The sequence below is a fragment of the Microcaecilia unicolor genome, chromosome 12 (genome assembly GCF_901765095.1).
Source record: "Microcaecilia unicolor chromosome 12, aMicUni1.1, whole genome shotgun sequence".
Taxonomy (NCBI): Eukaryota; Metazoa; Chordata; class Amphibia; order Gymnophiona; family Siphonopidae; genus Microcaecilia; species Microcaecilia unicolor.
The window spans coordinates 88,717,151-88,736,470 of NC_044042.1; the positions used below are offsets into that span (position 1 = coordinate 88,717,151).

The 19,320-nt window shown below is 43.3% G+C and overlaps 1 protein-coding gene across 3 annotated transcripts in view; it reads right to left on the reverse strand.

Moving 5' to 3' along the window:
* Positions 1 to 938: 938 nt before the first annotated feature.
* Positions 939 to 19,320, reverse strand: part of SLC37A2 (solute carrier family 37 member 2) — a 142,072-nt gene continuing 123,690 nt past the window's right edge. The window contains exons 14-19 of one of the 3 annotated variants that reach the window (XM_030221760.1): positions 18,531 to 18,604; positions 15,654 to 15,732; positions 14,207 to 14,304; positions 13,867 to 13,931; positions 5,365 to 5,426; positions 939 to 1,275 (exon numbers count right to left, since the gene is read on the reverse strand). In XM_030221760.1, coding sequence (XP_030077620.1) covers positions 5,381 to 5,426; positions 13,867 to 13,931; positions 14,207 to 14,304; positions 15,654 to 15,732; positions 18,531 to 18,604 — 362 coding nt within the window. In that variant the 3' untranslated portion in view covers positions 939 to 1,275; positions 5,365 to 5,380. Of the gene's footprint in view, positions 1,276 to 5,356; positions 5,427 to 13,866; positions 13,932 to 14,206; positions 14,305 to 15,653; positions 15,733 to 18,530; positions 18,605 to 19,320 lie in introns of all 3 variants that reach the window. The other 2 variants (XM_030221759.1, XM_030221762.1) reach the window with 2 other exon arrangements.

Genomic DNA, 19,320 nt, shown 5'->3' on the forward strand with positions numbered 1-19,320 from the left:
ACAAAAGAAATAACTTAAAACGCGAGAGGCTTTTCACGTTTTAAAGTAAGGACCCAAGGCAGAGCACAACAGATATTGCTTCCCACAGGAAGCACAAGGAAATCCCAAACAAATCCACACTGCCACCAAGGGGTCTCTGGGTTATATAGATCTAAGCAGTGTCCTTCCAGAGAGCAATGCTATAGCTACGTGGTTTATATCTCCTCTCTACACTAAAATGGTGTGGTCCTGTCGCTAGGAGCATACTGGACTACTTAGGGTTCCAGTTATTGCTGCTGGGTTTATTACTCGGAAGTTAGTGGGTACTAAATTCATTTTCTTAGCACTTCCAGGCAAGACACATCTACTTTCACTTTTCCACTATGATGGCTTCATCCAATTTATTAAAATTATGTTAGAATTGTTTCTGAATTAAGATTTTGTAAAGTAAAACTGTTTTTAGAAGTAAATGTTTCCAACAGTGGCCAACCCATGTCTACTCGTTCCACTCCACTCATTTTATAGACCTCTATATTGCATTCTGGAAACCCTGAAAATCAAACCCGGAGAAAGGGCCTCTAGGACAGGGTGATTCTATTTGAAAAATAATTATGAGAAAGAGGTCAGTCAGTATATAAACCGGAAGTCCCTGAGGAGGGATAGAGAATGTCAGGATGTTATAGACCTCCTCTGTCAGCTCAGAGGGAAGAGGTGAGATTAATACAGGAACCACCTCCCACAACACTCAGCAGTAAAGACCCACACTGGCACCTCATTCTTAGTCCCTTTCTTACCTGGGTTGACCCTTTCGTCATGTGACTGGTAGCAAACTGTGCAGCAACCTAGAACCTGCACTGACGCCTAAAGAGTCTCCCAGTCTGAGAGCTCTCAAAGGTTAAAAGAAGCAGTTTAATGCAGAAACACAAAGCTGAAGCACTTAAATGGAGAAAGATGGCATTTAATAATAATAAGATAAAAAGAGGTGATACAGCCAAAGGAAAGTATCATTAATTCTCTTACAGTTCATTCACAAAAGAATGGTTTCCTTTAATGTCAGTTTGTGTTTTTTTTGCTCTCTGAAAACAGAGAGCTGATGCTAATGAAAGGTGTCTGCATCCTTCTGGATTTTCAGTCTTTTCTCTACCCCCCTCAACACTCTTCATCTTCCGCGTCCTATATTGCATTGTGTGTATTGATTTGAAAAGGACTTTGAACTGTAAGCATCAAAGAGGGTCCCACTAGGGCTGCTTCCCAACACTTCCACTGCTTTTTCTTGCTGCTCAGAATTCTGTAAAGCTAAAAGATAAAAAGCAAAAAAGACAATTACTGGATGAGACTAGGAGGTAGAAGCCTGCTTTCCCTACTCCTACGCCAGAGTCGATGCTTGATCCTGGGAAACTGGGTTCAATTCCCACTGCAGCTCCTTGTGACTCTGGGCGAGTCACTTAACCCTCCATTGCCCCTGGTACAAAATAAGTACCTGAATATATGTAAACCGCTTTGAATGTAGTTGCAAAAACCTCAGAAAGGTGGTATATCAAGTCCCAGTTCCCTTTCCCTATTTGAGATTCTACATGGAATGTTGCTATTGTCTATTGTTACTAGTTGAGATTCTACATGGAATGTTGCTATTCCACTAGCAACATTCCACGTAGAAGCCTGCCCTTGCTTGCAGACCAGCTGCGCAGGCTTCTGTTTCTGTGAGTCTGACGTCCTGCACGTACGTGCAGGACGTCAGACTCACAGAAACAGAAGCCTGCGCAGCTGGTCTGCAAGCAAGGGCAGGCTTCTATGTGGAATGTTGCTAGCGGAGGAGTAGCCTAGTGGTTAGTGCAGCGGACTTTGATCCTGGGGAACTGAGTTCAATTCCCACTGCAGCTCCTTGTGACTCTGGGCGAGTCACTTAACCCTACTACTACTACTACTTAGCATTTCTATAGCGCTGCCAGGGTTACGCATCGCTGTACAAGTTTAAACACGGGGAGGGACAGTCCCTGCTCAAGAGAGCTTACAATCTAACGGTAACAGACTACGTAGTCAGTGTAGGTAACAGGAATGGGGAAGGTGGTTAGGCGCCAAAAGCAAGGGAGAAGAGATGGGCCTTGAGTAAGGACTTGAAGATGGGCAGGGAGGGCGCATGGCGTATGGGCTCAGGAAGTCTGTTCCAGGCATAAGGTGCTGCGAGGCAGAAGGGGCGGAGTCTGGAGTTAGCGGTGGTGGAGAAGGGTACAGATAGGAGTGATTTGTCCTGAGAGCGGAGGTTACGGGTGGGAACATACGGGGAGAGGAGGGTAGAGAGGTAATGGGGGGCAGCAGATTGAGTGCACTTGAAGGTCAATAGAAGAAGCTTGAACTGTATACGGTAGTGGATTGGGAGCCAGTGAAGCGACTTGAGGAGGGGGGTGATATGAGAGTATCGGTTCACGCGGTAGATAAGACGTGCGGCGGAATTTTGGACAGATTGAAGGGGGGATAGGTGGCTAAGCGGGAGGCCAGCGAGGAGAAGGTTGCAATAGTCAAGACGAGAGGTAACGAGCGAGTGGACGAGGGTGCGGGTGGTCTGTTCAGAGAGGAAAGGGCGAATTTTGCTAATATTATAGAGGAAGAAGCGACAGGTCTTAGCTGTCTGTTGGATATGGGCAGAGAAGGAGAGGGTGGAATCGAAGATGACTCCGAGATTGCGTGCTGAAGAGACGGGGAGGATGAGGGTGTTGTCAACAGAGACGGAAAGTGGGGGAAGAGGAGAAGAGGGTTTGGGTGGAAAGATAAGGAGCTCAGTCTTTGCCATGTTCAGTTTCAGATGCCGGTTGGACATCCAGGCAGCGATGTCGGACTATTGCAACCTTCTCCTCGCTGGCCTCCCGCTTAGCCACCTATCCCCCCTTCAATCTGTCCAAAATTCCGCCGCACGTCTTATCTACCGCGTGAACCGATACTCTCATATCACCCCCCTCCTCAAGTCGCTTCACTGGCTCCCAATCCACTACCGTATACAGTTCAAGCTTCTTCTATTGACCTTCAAGTGCACTCAATCTGCTGCCCCCCATTACCTCTCTACCCTCCTCTCCCCGTATGTTCCCACCCGTAACCTCCGCTCTCAGGACAAATCACTCCTATCTGTACCCTTCTCCACCACCGCTAACTCCAGACTCCGCCCCTTCTGCCTCGCAGCACCTTATGCCTGGAACAGACTTCCTGAGCCCATACGCCATGCGCCCTCCCTGCCCATCTTCAAGTCCTTACTCAAGGCCCATCTCTTCTCCCTTGCTTTTGGCGCCTAACCACCTTCCCCATTCCTGTTACCTACACTGACTACGTAGTCTGTTACCGTTAGATTGTAAGCTCTCTTGAGCAGGGACTGTCCCTCCCCGTGTTTAAACTTGTACAGCGCTGCGTAACCCTGGCAGCGCTATAGAAATGCTAAGTAGTAGTAGTAGTAGTAGTAGTTAACCCTCCATTGCCCCTGGTACAAAATAAGTACCTGAATATAATATGTAAACCGCTTTGATTGTAACTATAGAAAGGTATATATCGTCCCATCCCTTTTAACCAGGCTTCAGGAGGCAGAGGCACTTGGATCCCAGAACTTCAACCAAATGGGCAAAGAGACTTTCTGCCAGGTACTTAAATATTAATTATATACAGAACAGATGCAGAGACAGAAAGAAAGAGACTGCAGGGCGTATGACACACTGTACAGAGACAATGACACTGCAGAGAGAGAGAGAGAAAATGCACAGGACGAGAGTAAACTAATAAGTTTCACCCAAAATTTGAAAGCAAGGTGAGGATTTATGGAGTGGGAAGAAGGGAATACATAAGGAGCTGGGAGCAGAGAGGAAGCCAAGTTCGATGGTGGCAGGTAAGGGGGCAGAGGCATGAAAGAGGTGTAATAGAGCAGAGACTTAATCGTCTGGAGGCAAGACACAAGGCTGGGTTACATTACCTGAAGCTGAGGATGCTGGAGAATTCTCTAATGACAGCTGTGACCATGACCCCGCTAAAGAGAAGCTGAGATTCTGTGAGCTCTCCCTCACATCCTTACCAGCCACATCCCAACCTCTTCAATGGGCAACTGTGCCCTAACCAGCCATACTTTAGACTCTTCTAAAGGGCCGCTGTGACTTGAACTGCATTACATCTGACACCACTGAAGGGTGCTCCGTTAATGAGCAAATTTAGCATTTTAGTAATCACAAAGAAATCAGGATTCCCAACTGGGAAATTTAATATATGATTTTACGTCTGATTATTATTCATTTTGGTTGATTGATTTTCAAAAGCTTTTTAATGATTGGTTGATTATGAACACTTCAAATTTTTCTCATTACGCTTGTGCTATAATACATGCCACATTAGTGCCTGTGTTTACAAAGGTGCGCTATAGGCGCATTAGCGTTTTTAATGCGCGTTAAACGCTAACGCACGTCAAACACTAGCAAGCCTATAGGAATATATTGGCACGTTAGCGTTTTAACGCGCCTTAACTTTATAGGCAAGTTAAAAATGCTAACGCGCTTTAGTAAACATGCCTCTAAGAGTCTTCGTAACCCAGTCCTGTGATGATACTTTGATGCATTAGTTTGTTAGTGATGGCCGAATTATTTATTAATGTATTTAAATGTATAAATCACCTGTTATTCAAAATAGAACTCTAGTTGGCAAACAATGTTGCATACCGCAGTTTTATATGTATGCTACTATTGATGCAAAATAAGACACTATAGAACAAATCGGAAATTAATAAAATTAAACACAAGTGCAGGAACTAAAGAATATGTAACAGTGCAAAATTTCAAGTTCCTAGTACGATTAATTAGTAAAAGCAGTGTTACAAAGCCAGGTTTTGCAAATCTTTCTAAAGGGTGATTAGATTTTTAAAAAATTAGTACATTCTAATGCATTTAAAAGGTATTATCTGCGGGACGAGAGCCAGGATTTAGTTACAAGGATCTACATCAGGGGTTCCAAACTCGGCCCTCGCTTGGTCAGGTTTTCAGGATTTCCATAATGAGTATGCTTGAGTTTTATTCGCGTACAACGGAAGCAGTACATGCAGATAGATCTCATACATATTCATTGAGGAAATCCTAAAAAAAAAAAAAAGGGTTACGGCTCTTGAAGATCACATTTGGACACCCCTGATCTATATCTTCCTCAGCTACATGTCATATAATTGTGTACTCTTCCCCTTCCCCACAGATATCCCTGGTACATGCCCAAATGCCTCTCCTGCCTGTATAGTATCACAGCAACCTGTCCCCCTTCCCAATCTTCCCAGTTCAGATTGCGTGCAGAATTTACATGCTAAAGCCACCGTTGATTTGGACCTCAGCCCCAGTGAAATGGCTAGTGGAAGGCACTAAGAGATACTCACACACAAACATATGGTTCCTGCCATTTACTGCTGATCCAGCACAGTTTTTTGGTTTAGAGCCAGACAACAGCTATGAAAAACACATTCAGAACAACTCACAATCAGGACAAATATTTGATAGATCATGTAGGTAGGATTCCTGGGTTTTAATGAAAAACAAAACCGGGCATGGCTGTCATCCTCGGATAAAAGCCATGATGCCTCACCAGAAAATACACTACACAGAAGAGGTCTGGATCTGCTCATTTCCCAAGGAACAGCAAACACTGCAAATTACAAAGAGCACCAAGCACCAATGATCTTTAAATTTCAGCATTGGACATATATGGATTTGATTCATTCACAGAGGGAAGGGCTGTTTTCACCCCTCTGGGGCTATCTTATATAAATACATTTTTTAAACATTTAATTATTTTTATCGTTGTTGTGGTTTGTTTACTTTTGGATGTTATACATGTCGTTTATAATTTGTTTTACTACTGTATATGATTTATTTAATTTCATGTTATCATTATTAATGTTATGTATTACCTCATAGAGCGTTCCTGATGCAGTCTTTTGGTGAAACGTGGCCACATTGGGCTTTTCATGAGAGTTATCCTCATTGCGTATAACAATAAATTACTTTGAAGATCAGTGGTGTCTGGTGCTGTTCATGATCTGCAGTGTTTGCTGATCCTCAGGTAAAAGTACAGGCCTAGTTTTCTTTATTCATATTTATTAGTGTGCTCTATTTGTTCAAAGCAGTAAGGAACATTCTGTGTTGAAAGTGACAGGAATTGGTCTCGTATATTTATGGCCTAAACCTGATGAAAGGGGTAATAGTACATCAGAATGAAACATTTGGACTACATCTCTGTTGCATCACTATAAATCAGAGGTTCTCAACCCAGTCTTCCGGACATACCTAGCCAGTTAGGTTTCCAGAATGCCCATAAGGAATATGTGTGAGACAAATTTGCAAGCTCTGTTCCACTGTATGCAAATCTATCTCATGTATATTCATTGTGGGTATTCTGAAAACCTGACTGGCTGGGTGTGTCCCATGGACTGGGTTGATAATCCCTGCTGGAAGTGTTTTATAGCTACCTGAATCCATGTCACAGAAATAAGCTTTACTCAGTTGTGTGCCTGGAACTGTGATAACACCTAAACACCTTCTATTCAGAACCCATAATTAACTACAACACAACACCTTCTGTTCAGATTGTCTTACTCTACAACTCCTTGACCAGATCCTCTTGCTCTCTCTAATTTGTTTGTAACATCAATTGTACTATTGACCCTGTTATGACGATGCCATAACAGATCTTTGTAAGCCACATTGAGCCTGCAAATAGGTGGGAAAATGTGGGATACAAGTGCAATAAATAAATAAATTTATTTATTGAGATTTGCTAACTGGCAGATCACTAACTGGCAGATCACAGCGGTTCACAAAGCTAAAATGAACACAAACTCAGAATAAAGAAAGGACCTCAATGGGACAATAAAAACTATAGGTCCATGCATGCAACAGGTTAAAACTAGGGCTGCATTAGCCTGTTATGACATTGAGCAGGGGTGGGCAACCACGGTTCTCGAGGGCCACAATGCAGTCAGGTTTTAAAGCTTTCCAGAATGAATCTGCATGAGATTGATTTACATGTACTACTTCTATCATATGCAAATAGATCTCATGCAGATTCATTCTGGAGATGTTGAAAACCCAACTGGGTTGCGGCCCTCAAGGACTGCGGCTGACAACTCGAGTCAGGTGGCAAATCACTGACTCTTCTCTTGTTATTAGCATGGCTGTAGGCTATTGGAGGTGAAGACACTGTTCAAAAGACCCTTTTGTAAAAGCATAATGCCTTGGTTGTTACTATTACAGTGGTGTTATCTAGGGTTGGGATGGGTGGAAAATCAGAAGTTGGAAAATGTGGAGGAGTTAGTACGTTTATCAATACTAATAATACAATCAGATGACAAACAAGTGTGCTACAGGAATAGAATAAGTAGAGATTTGGGTAATTTAGTAGATTATATGACATCATGTATACGGATCCCAGAAGTAGTATGGGATTTATGATAACGTTCAGAAGAAAAGACAAGGGTAGGTGTATAATATACCCTCCCATTATTTCTAGGGTTCCTACTGAAGAGGATTATGGGTCAACTGAATGCTTGTTCTTACTTTGGAATGCACTCCCTGAAAATCTTCGCTTAACACAAGATTATCTCTACTTCAGGAAGCAGATGAAATTTCTGCTCTTCAACCAGGCCTTTAATGGAAAGTAACTAACTTGTCAGTCTCACTCACACACACAAGGAGTGACACAGGCTGCACATACTGCAGATGGACATGTTCATCCACCCCTACCCTAGCTAAGATAATATTTAACTATCTCTCTGACCTCATGTGCAACTTTCTTTAAATTAATTAGGCACTTTACTTTCTAACTCCTCTTACTCTTTTGCCTGTTTATATGTTCTATCTGCTTATACCTTACACTGTCAATTACAATGTTCTACTACGTACTGTGTTGACATTGTAAGTAGTATACTATGCCATACTTTGGATTGTTATTTGAATATTTTTACTGCTGTAATTTTCTATTGCTCATGTTTGATTTACTTGATTTATTCTTACCGTACACTGCCTTGAGTTAATTCCTTAAAAAAAGTGGTAAATAAATCCTAATAAATAAGTAAATAAATAAATGCACATTCAGTCTGTAATAAGACAATATAAATTCATGACCTGATTAATGATACACAAGCGGGTTTGACTTTTATAACATAAAGTTATTTGCCAGACCCTAATTCTCCCCATCTGTTAGAACTTTGTCCTATAGGTTATCGGATATTATATAATCCCAGACAAGACAGGAAGGGAGGTGGGCTAGCTATTATTTATAAATATGCTTTTACCATTATAAAGGTAGAAAACATTATGGAGATGGGGTTAGAAGTGATAGTTTGCCAATGGGCCCTTTTACTAAGGTGCGCTGAAAACTGGCCTGCGCTGGTGTAGAAGGGTGTATTGGACGTGCGCAAGCCCATTTTTCAGCGTGACTGCAAAAAGGCCTTTTTTTTTTTGCTGAAAATGGATGTGCGACAAAATAAAAATCAGTGTGCATCCATTTTGGGCCTTACCACCACTCATTGACTTAGCAGTAAGGTCTCACATGTTAACCCGGGCTGTAATTGTCAGCGTGCATACACTGCCGATTACCGCCCGGTTAGCGCCATGCAGTAGAAAATAGAAATTATTTTCTGTAGTGCGTTTTGGACATGCGACAAAATTAGAATTACCACCCGGGGCACGAAGTAGCCGGGTGGTACTTCAAATTTGACACACGTTGTACGCATGTAGGTTCCCTATGAGGCATATTTTCAAAGCACTTAGACTTACAAAGTTGCATAGAAATTTATGGAACTTTGTAAGTCTAAGTGCTTTGAAAATATGCCTCTAAGTATCTTAGTAAAAGGGCCCCTTCCTGATTTTATAAAGAGAAACGGGGGATAATTTTAATCTATAAGCCACCCGGATCTTGGAATGGTATTAGTGAGAGGATACTTGAAATCATAGCTCAATATACGCTGTTTTTAAGGAATTAATTATTTTAGGAGATATGAATAGATACTTGGAAAATTATAGTGATGTTTCAGTACAGCAGTTTTTAGATTTTCTGTTGCAGTTGGATCTTAGGCTTCATACTGATCAAGCAACACATAAAGATGGACATAGGCTTGATTTTCTGGCTTTCACCAAAAGGAATGATCCAGAGACATTAATAGAACATCAGAAGTGGGATGCAGTTCCTTGAACGGATCATTTTGTTTTGAATTTTTTCAATCCAAGTCTAAGATTAATACATGTCTTGACTGAGGAAAAATTGATGCAGAACTTTTTTGGCAGAAGGGGGGTTGAACTAAAGTCAGAGATACATCATCTTTGGAAAATCTCAGTTCGACAGTATGCAGCCTCTCCGTGAGAATCTTCACTGGCTTACCATTAAAGACCGTATTGATTTCAAGATCTGCGCCTTAACTCATAAGATCATTTATGGAGAAGCACCAGTTTACATGTGTGATTTGCTTGATTTACCTCCTAGAAATTCATTGGCGTCATCTGGAACTTATCTTAATCTGCACTATCCTTCCTGCAGGAATCTAAAATACAAGACGATCTACGCTTCTTCCTTTTCATTCATCAGCCCGCGAACCTGGAATGCTTTGCCGAGACTCCGGATCATCAAACATTAAAAAAATTACTGAAAACTTATTTGTTTAGTAAAGCCTACCCCGAAGTCCACAATGTTCTTTAAATTCCCTTTTTTTTCCGTTTTGTTTTCCCACTTTTTCCCTTCTGTCTGCTTCCCTTTTGTTGCTCCTGTATTCCCATCCGTATTCTCTTTTTCAGCTGCTTCTGTGCTTGTATTTGTCACTTTTTTCTGGAACAATTTTTATCCTGCTGTATTATGTAATTTTCTAGTAACTTTGTTAGCCACATTGAGCCCGCATAAGCTGGGAAAATGTGGGATACAAGTGAACCAAATAAACATCCAGAACAACAACTACAGGTTTGGAATAATGCAGTGTCTTTATATTTAGACAAACTGAAAAAAGGAATGTCTGTTTAAAATGGAATCACGGGTATACACCAGAGTTGACAAATCTTCAGAGGGGCTGTAGGAGGCTAGAGAGATCCTGGGGTAAAACTAAAGATCCTGATATTTATGGACAGTAGAAAGAAGAGATTAAAATATATAAAAAGTCTGTAGTTGTGTCAAAAAGGGAATATTATGGAAAATGATAGCTGATTCAGAAAACTCATCAAAACAGCTTTTCCAAACTTTCAACTCATTGGCATAGTAACAACTGATAAGGTGCAGATGATTTCACATGAAATACAACCTACGGTGGATGAGTTGGCAAATTATTTTCACACCAAAATAGATATTATTAGGCAAAGTCTTGTTGAAACCAGACAGGATCGCCAATGTTGGGAGCAACAGGAGGAGAGAAGAGATAATTCTGTAAAAGGAGACATACTATGGAATGAATTTTTGGAAGTTGATACAAATAAACTTAGATTGTGAGCCCTCCTGGGACAGAGAAATATCCAGAGTACCTGAATGTAACTCACCTTGAGCTACTACTGAAAAAGGTGTGAGCAAAATCCAAATAAATAAATAAATAAATAAATAAATGTATGGGCCTGTTCATTCATGCTGCTGGCTTTCAGTACAATTCCTGGGATTCTATATACGGTGCCTTAATTTCTGCGCAGAAATCAAAGCGTATTCTATAACAAAGTGTGTAACTAAATTGCTTAAATAGCGAATCACTGTTAATTGAATGTTAACAAGCAATTAGCATTAAGAGTTTCATGCACAACTTGCTAAGCATTTTTTGTAACGTGGTGTGCGTAAAGTCTAAGTCGCATAGTTGAAAATTGGGCGTGGTTATGGGAGTGTAATGGGCAAGTTGTCGGTGTTTCTAAAATCTATGCACGTTGTTATATTTATTTATTGGGATTTACCTCCTTTTTGAAGGAATTCACTCAAGGCGGTGTACAGTAAGAATAGATCAAACATGAGCAGGAGGCAATTAGAGCTTAGGGCAGTAAAAATATTCGAACAACAATACAAAGTATGGCATGGTATACTACTTGCAATGACAGCACAATATGTACTAGAACATTATAATTGGTAGTTATAGAATACACCCACTCCGTTCTGAATTTACGCATCAGGATTTATACCAGGTTTTAGTTGGTGTAATTGACCACGACTAAATTTAGTTGTGCGGACCAGCACTCAACATATTCTATAACGTATGCCTAAATTAAAGTGTACTTTATAGAATACACTTTGATTTCCATATGGAAATCGAGGCACGATATTTATTTATTTGTTACATTTGTATCCCACATTTTCCCACCTATTTGTAGGCTCAATGTGGCTTACATAGTACTGGAGAGGCCTTTGCAGGCTCCGGTGTGAACAAATACAGGGTGATATTGTGGTAAGATCAAGTTCATGTGGCACAGCCACACTAGGGAATCGTACAACGGAAGAGTTGTGTTATGTCCATTACGTGCTTTAGTTTGGTTGTGTTGCAGAGATTAGGCATTTAAGTTGGATCGGTAGGGTATGCCTTTTTAAACAGGTTGGTTTTTAGTGATTTCCGGAAGTTTAGGTGGTTGTACGTGGTTTTCAAGGCTTTTGGTAATGCATTCCACAGTTGTGTGTTTATGTAGGAAAAACTAGATGCATAAATTGTTTTCTGGAATGCCTTATCTAAGAACATTCATTGTGAGAGGTCTTATGAGAGATTTCGAAGAAAATTAAAACTCTTGTTTCAGAAGCATCTATCACTGGACATGTGTTGACAAAGTTGCTTCACGTTCTCTTTTAGGACTAATTGACTTAAAGAGTTCACATCAGAAGTTTATTGAAAATATGCAATGGACTTGACACAAATTGTGTTTTGGCCACGAGGGCCTGCCTCAGGAGTCCCTGCACTCTGGTGAGACTGAGACTGTCACATTAACATGAAGATACAACAGTGCTTGAAATAAGCAGTTCCGATATGTATTTGATATTATTATAACATAGAACTAGATTTGAAATCTGGAGGTTTGTAGGATATCAATCTAATAAAATGAAAATAAACCATCCAATAAGGCCGGAACTTGAAGGTATATCAAATTTTTAAAAAACCTGTAACTGTAATTTTTTATTAGATTGTAAGCTCCTTGGAGCAGGGACCATCCTTTTTGTCAAACTGTACAGCGCTGCGTAACCCTAGTAGCGCTCTAGAAATGTTAAGTAGTAGTGTTTTTATGTTACTTGTAACTCCATTCTATTCTAACAAGTGCATTTTAAGTCCATTAAATTTTTATTGAAAAAATTTATAACCAGAAACAACATAAAAATCGAGATACAATGAAACAGACACAGAATCACAACATCAACTTACAATAATTATAGAATTTGAAAAGAAGTCACCTTAGTGCAACATTGGATAAGTAATTATCTAGACTTGAACCATGTTTTAGAGAGAGAAAAATGAGTGCTCCATTTATCAGCTAAGGATAATTCAAACTTACTTATTTGCAGTACTGTATGGCACCAGAAGTGAACATTCAGAAGGGTATTGTCTTTCCAACATGTGCTTTTTAGGCTTATACATGAATTTTCTGTTAAAGTCCCCAGTTGCTTTCACTTTTCTAAAAGTAGACTATTCCCTAACAGGTCCTTAAACTAAGCTGTGGTAAAAAGTGCCCTTAATGAACCCTTACCCAGGATTTTCCCACGCACTAAGGCAATTTTTACCACAGCCAGAAAATGGCTGATTTTCTATATTTTCAATTAGTGGCCGTGCGCTAATGTTGCCATTAAAAAAAATGTATTATGTGAGCACTTACTGACACCTATTTTTGTAGGCTCATTCGATAATCCTGTGCTAACCAGTTAGCGCACAGTAATGCGGATGTCTGATTAGCACCATAAGTACATAAGTATTGCCATACTGGGAAAGACCAAAGGTCCATCGAGCCCAGCATCCTGTTTCCACCAGTGGCCAATCCGGGTCACAAATACCTGGCAAGATCCCAAAAAAGTGCAAAACATTTTATACTGCTTATCCCAGAAATAGTGGATTTTTCCCAAGTCCATTTAATAACGGTCTATGAACATTTCCTTTAGGAAGCCGTCCAAACCTTTTTAAAACTCCGCTAAGCTAACTGCCTTTACCACATTCTCTGGCAACGAATTCCAGAGTTTAAATACACGTTGAGTGAAGAAACATTTTCTATGATTCATTTTAAATTTACTACATTGTAGCTTCATCGCATGCCCCCTAGTCCTATATTTTTGGAAAGCATGAACAGATGCTTCACATCTACCCGTTCAACTCCTCTCATTATTTTATAGACCTCTATCATATCTCCCCTCAGCTGCCTTTTCTCTAAGCTGAAGAGCCCTAGCCACTTTAGCCTTTTCTCATAGGGAAGTCGTCCGATCCCCTTTACCATTTTCGTCGCCCTTCTCTGCACCTTTTCTAATTCCACTATATCTTTTTTGAGATGCGGCGTCCAGAATTGATCACAATATTTGAGGTGCGGTTGCACCATGGAGCGATACAAAGGCATTATAACATCCTCATTTTTGTTTTCCATTCCTTTCCTAATAATACCTAACATTCTATTTCCTTTCTTAGCCACAGCAGTACACTGAGCAGAAGGTTTCAACGTATCATCAACGACGACACGTAGATCCCTTCCTTGGTCCATGACTCCTAACGTGGAACCTTGCTGACATAGCCTCCTTTCTGCCAAGACACGCTCCCTCCAACAATAAAATAAGTGCGTCTTGCGGTAAGCCATTTTAAACGGTGGTACTAAACAGTGGTAAGTGTGTTCTAGTGCTTACTGCAGCTTAGAAAAAGGACCCTTAGGCTTAGAAACAAATTTTAAAGAGTGAAAGTGGTGAGAAGCTGTTTCCATGGAAACTTACCCTCTCTTTTTTGTTAAATTTCCACAGCATCCACGCAGCTCTTTAAATACCAAACGAGACAGTAACTGTGGGGAAAAAAGAGGAAGTGTGAGGGAGTTCTAACTAAGACAGCAGCTGTGGGAGACAGAGAGGACTGTACAGCTGAGACAGCAACCTGCAATAAACTGTGACTGCAGCTGAGACAGGCAGAATTAAGGTCAATGTGACAAGATGTGTGAAGAGCATGAGCAGAGAGGAACTGGAGAAACAGTGTGAGCGAGGCAGTGACCTCCTTGGTTTTATAATCAATTCTTCCTGTATACAGCACACACAAAGCCAATTAAATGATAGATTCACTTACCAAACAAGCACAAATGTCAGATGCGATTAACATGTAGAAGACATTGACCCAGCTGGTACGTGCGATGAGTCCCACCAACAATGGACCTAATGCAGCACCTGTGTAAGAGACACTGTTATTCACCAGCACTCACATATCTTCACCAGGGGCATAGCTGTGATGGGGCCACGGGGGCCTGGGCCTCCCTGCCGACGCCCCTCTCAACCCCCCCCCCCCCGGCCAACCTGCCGTCGCGGTCTGTACCTTTGCTGGCGGGGGACCCCAACCCCTGTCAGCCAAAGTCTTCTTCTTGTGTTTGGTTTCTTCTGAGTCTGACATCCTGCTGCATGTACAACGTGCAGGATGTCAGACTCACAGAAACAGAATGAAGCCCTGCAGATCGCAAGGCTTCATTCTGTTTCTGAGAGTCTGACGTCCTGCATGTTGTACATGCAGCAGGACGTCAGACTCAGAAGAAACCAAACGCAGGAAGAAGACTTTGGCTGACAGGGGTTGGGTCCCCCGCCAGCAAAGGTACAGACGGCGACGGATGGCAGGCGGGTCGAGAGGGGGGTGTCAGCGATAGCGGCGGGGGGGTTGGCGGCACCGGGGGGGGGGGGGGCTAAAATGAGCCCCCTCACCTCGGCTCTGCCCCCCCCCCCATCGCTGAAGTCCAGATATGCCCCTTCTTCACTTCAACTCTATGAACACTGGGGGCTGATGCAGAAAATCATGTGGGAGAGCTGCGTGGCCATGGCTGAACACGCAGCTTCTACCACAAAATGAATGAAACATATACCACACGGTGATGCAGCATGCAAGAAGAATGCAAATTACTACCACTATTGTAGCTCATTGCAAAATGTCCCCCTTCCTGTCAAGGGCACTAGCAGTGAATGGCTCATGCACTGACAGAAGGGTGAAATTAAAAAAAAAATATATGCTTCCAGGTCAGCATCCCCTCCCTCCCCAAACTGCTTTCTGTGTCAACCTTGTCCATGGTAACACCCCCTCCCTCCTGTGCCCTGACCCTTCCCATCCAGTCACACAAAATAAAAATCCTGATATGTAAGAGCACTCCATTCTTCCCTTGTCCCAAAAATTAATACTACAATCCATGGGGTCTAGTGGCATCCCGTGACCCCAAATCTCCCCACAGAGTGTACCTATGAAAAATGGTTCCATTTGACCCTATATGCTGCATCCCGAGATGCACCAAGTAGGGTCAATCTTCCAAATAAGGGCATTTCCCCCCTATTTGATAGTGTGCGTGTGTGTGTATGGGCGGGGGGGGGGGGGGGGGGAGACTTATCATGCATCACACTCATTATATAGGCAAATTCTCCCAATTTAGGAAAAATGCAGCAGCTCTCTATGCACACCTCTCGTGGATCCTTTCAGTATATCAAATGCATAACCTATATCCATACCCTTTCCATTATGGAAAACAGATGATGTTTGCACTGACCTATGGATCCAGTGCCATCAATTATTGCAGTGACAGTGGAAAGTGCCCTAGCATTGCCTTGAAGACTCTTGTGAGTTCCCTGGAAGAAAAAAAAACCAACATGCAAAGGATGACAATACTATGACACATGGCAATTTCTAATGTTATTCCTATGGGCCCTGCTGCAGATAACTCAAGCTAAGCTTTAGTAAAAGACTCCCTAGGTTCTGGGGCAATGGAGGGTTAAGTGATTTGCCCAGAGTTACAGGGAGCTAGCTGCTGAGCAAAAGGACCCCTTAGACAGCATCACACCAAGGCTGGACACATTTCAGATTTGACAACAGCGGACTTACAGAAAACAGTTTTGCTTGGTTCAAGCTACATTTTATGAAGATATCTAGATTATTCATAAGCTTCTGGATGAAGCTTGAATTCTCCGATAATACTAATATTTCTGCTATGTGCCATGTAGACTAATAATAATAGTATTTATTTATTTATTTAGATCATTTATACCCCACCTTTTGCCACGGTTGTGCAGCCTCAAAGCGGCTTACAATGAACTAGCGAAATAAATACAATTACATCAGAATAATTGGGGACATAAAACAGGGTAAGAAGGGAAGGGAAAGGGGAGAGAAACTAAGATAGTCGGCAGAAATCCAGGTGGGTCAGGAGGGATGATGGAGATCCAGGCAGGTCAAAGGGCTCGAACAGGTCCAGGCAAGGCGATCCTCAAACGGACACAGAGAGAAAGAGGAGCAACATAGTAGCAATGTTTGCCTGGAAAAGGGTTTTATATGTCTACTAGTAAAAAACACCCGTTTCTGTTAGAAATTAAACGGGCGCTAGCAAGGTTTTCCTTGGAGTGTATGTTTCAGAAAGAGCGTGTGTGAGAGATGGAGAATGTGAGAGAGAGAGAGACAGAGTGTATGTGTTTGTGCGAGAGAGAGTGTATGAGAGACAGTGTTTGTGTTTCTGTGTGACACTGTGTGAGAGAGAGGGACAAAGACAGTGAGTGTGTGAGTGAGAGTGTATGTGGCAGACAGAGAATGAGTGACTGCGTGTGTGGTGTGAGGAACCCCCTCCCTCTCCCCTGCCCCCTTGCAGCCAGGCATGTGCAGCGACCCTCCTCTCCCCATGTTCCCCCTGCAGCCACCCATGCCCATCAACCCTCCTCTCCCCCTGCTGCGTCCTTCCTGTCTCCCCTGCTCCCCCTGCAGCCACCCATGTGGTCTCAGGCCCCCCCCCCTCAGCATCCCTCCTGTCCCCCTGCAGGCAAGCATGTGCAGTGTCCCTCCTCTCTCCCCTGTCCCCCCTGCTTCCAGCCATGTCCAGCGACCCTTCTGTCCCCCTGCCCCCCCTGCAGCTAACCATGTCCAGCGACCCTCCTCTCCTGTGCAGCCACCCATGTCTGAGGACACTCCTCTCCTTTTTCCCTGTTCCTCCCCTGTGGCCAGCCATGTCCATCGACCCACCTGTCCCCCCTGATGACCACCAACCCTTCTGTCCCCCTGCCCGCCCTGCAGTGTCCGTCCTTGATCCCCTGTCCCCCTTGCAGGCACCCATGTGGTGTGTGGAGCCCCATCCCTATCTCCCTGTTCCCTGCCACCCCTGCAGCCACCCATGTGCAGTGACCCTCCCCTCCCCCTGCTTCCTTCCAGCCACCCATGTCCAGCGAGACCCCCACTTCCCCCCCCAGCCGGCGCAGCACCCAAAGAAAGCCCCTTGTCCCCCCCCTTCGCGCATCACCTGACCCCCCCACCGTGGCACATCATCAACCCCCTCGCCACCCGCAACCGCTAATACAAACTGTGTCCGGTGGCTGCTGCTTCTGCTATTCAGCAGCAGCAGCCCGTACATAAAGAAAACCAAAAAAATCCTCCTAAAACGCACCTCCGTTGAGAAGCATCTCACATTGGCTGAAGTCTCAGCATGCGCTCCTCCTCTCCCCTCTGACGTCTTGGCGTTTCTCCGGGGTCTTCCGGCAGGGGCACTGACGTTGAGGGGAGAGGAGGAGTGGCTGCAGAGACGTCAGCCAATGTGAGATGGTTCTCCATGGAGGTGCGTTTTAGGAGGTTGTTTTTTTGTTTGTTTTCTTTATGTACGGGCTGCTGCTGCTGAATACAGAGTTTGTATTAGCGGTCTATCGCCTCAGGTACAAACACAGTGTGAGTCCTTCTGGGACAGAAACACATCCAGTATACCTGAATGTAACTCACATTGAGCTACTACTGAAAAAGGTGTGAGCAAATCTAAATAAAATAGACACAATGAGGCAGAACAAGAACCTGGCTCTTTTGAAATAGACATCCATGGTCACCATAACCTTTGTTTTGGAAACTGTGCCATGGACGTATCACCTGTGCCTTGCCCTCTGAGAGGCCCCGTGAGAACCTCTCTAGGTCAGTCTGTGTTTTCAATGAGATTTTTTTTTAAATTTTGTTACATTTGTACCCCGCACTTTCCCACTCATGGCAGGCTCAATGCGGCTTACATGGGGCAATGGAGGGTTAAGTGACTTGCCCAGAGTCACAAGGAGCTGCCTGTGCCTGAAGTGGGACTCAAACTCAGTTCCTCAGTTCCCCAGGACCAAAGTCCACCACCCTAACCACTAGGCCACTCCTCCACTTTCAGGAACACAGAAAGAAACAGGATTACTGGTAATTATGTATGAGGAACACTCAAGGCCCAGAACTGTAGGAAGTCTTATTTTCAAATAGAAGATACTTGGAAAGAAAGGAATATGTGATAATGTGTGTGACCAGGAATTACAAAGGACATTCAGTGATGAGCTGAGGGCTCCAAGAAATCCCCTGCTGAAATACTTCTCACCCTGAGGTAAACAGAGTTGACAAGAGCCCTTTGTTAAAAAGCTGGCATGAGCCAATATCTTACCAGATCTGCTGAAACAGCTGTCGTGATAAGGGCGTAGGGACCATTTACCAATGCACCACAGAGAATCAGCATACCTAGGAGAAAGGGGTAAAATAGGCAAAAACATCATAAGAAGAATGAAAGATTGAAAAAAAAAAACCCCCAAAAGGACAATGGGATTTCAATGGGAAAAAAAGATGAAGAAGAGAATATATATTTAACATCAGCAAGTGCAAGTAGACCATTTTTCCTTTGGCTGACATCTAGTAACATAGAGGGCCATAATTGAATAGGGCCGGCATCTATAAGGGCGGCCATCTGTAATGACGGCCCCGTAAAGCGGCATACCCGACCGTATTATCGAAACAAGATGGCTAGCCATCTGGTCCCCCTCACATGCCAGGACACCAACCGGGCACCCTAGGGGGCATATAGCTCCCTTACCTTGGGTGCTGAGCCCCCCAAATCCCTACCAAAACCCACTCCCCACAACTGTACACCACTACCATAGCCCTTAGGGATGAAGGGGGGCACCTACATTTGGGTACAGTGGGTTTTAGGGGGGTTTGGAGGGCTCCCATTTACCACCACAAGTGTAACAGGTAGTGGGGGGGAGGAACCTGGGTCCGCCTGCCTGAAGTGCACTGCGGTACCCACTAAAAACTGCTCCAGGGACCTTCATAGTGCTGTGATGGAGCTGGGTATGACATTTGAGGCTGGAAAAAAATGTGTTTACATTTTTATTTTTGGGTGGAAGGGGGTTGGTGACCACTAGGGGAGTAAGGGGAGGTGATCCCCGATTCCCTCCGGT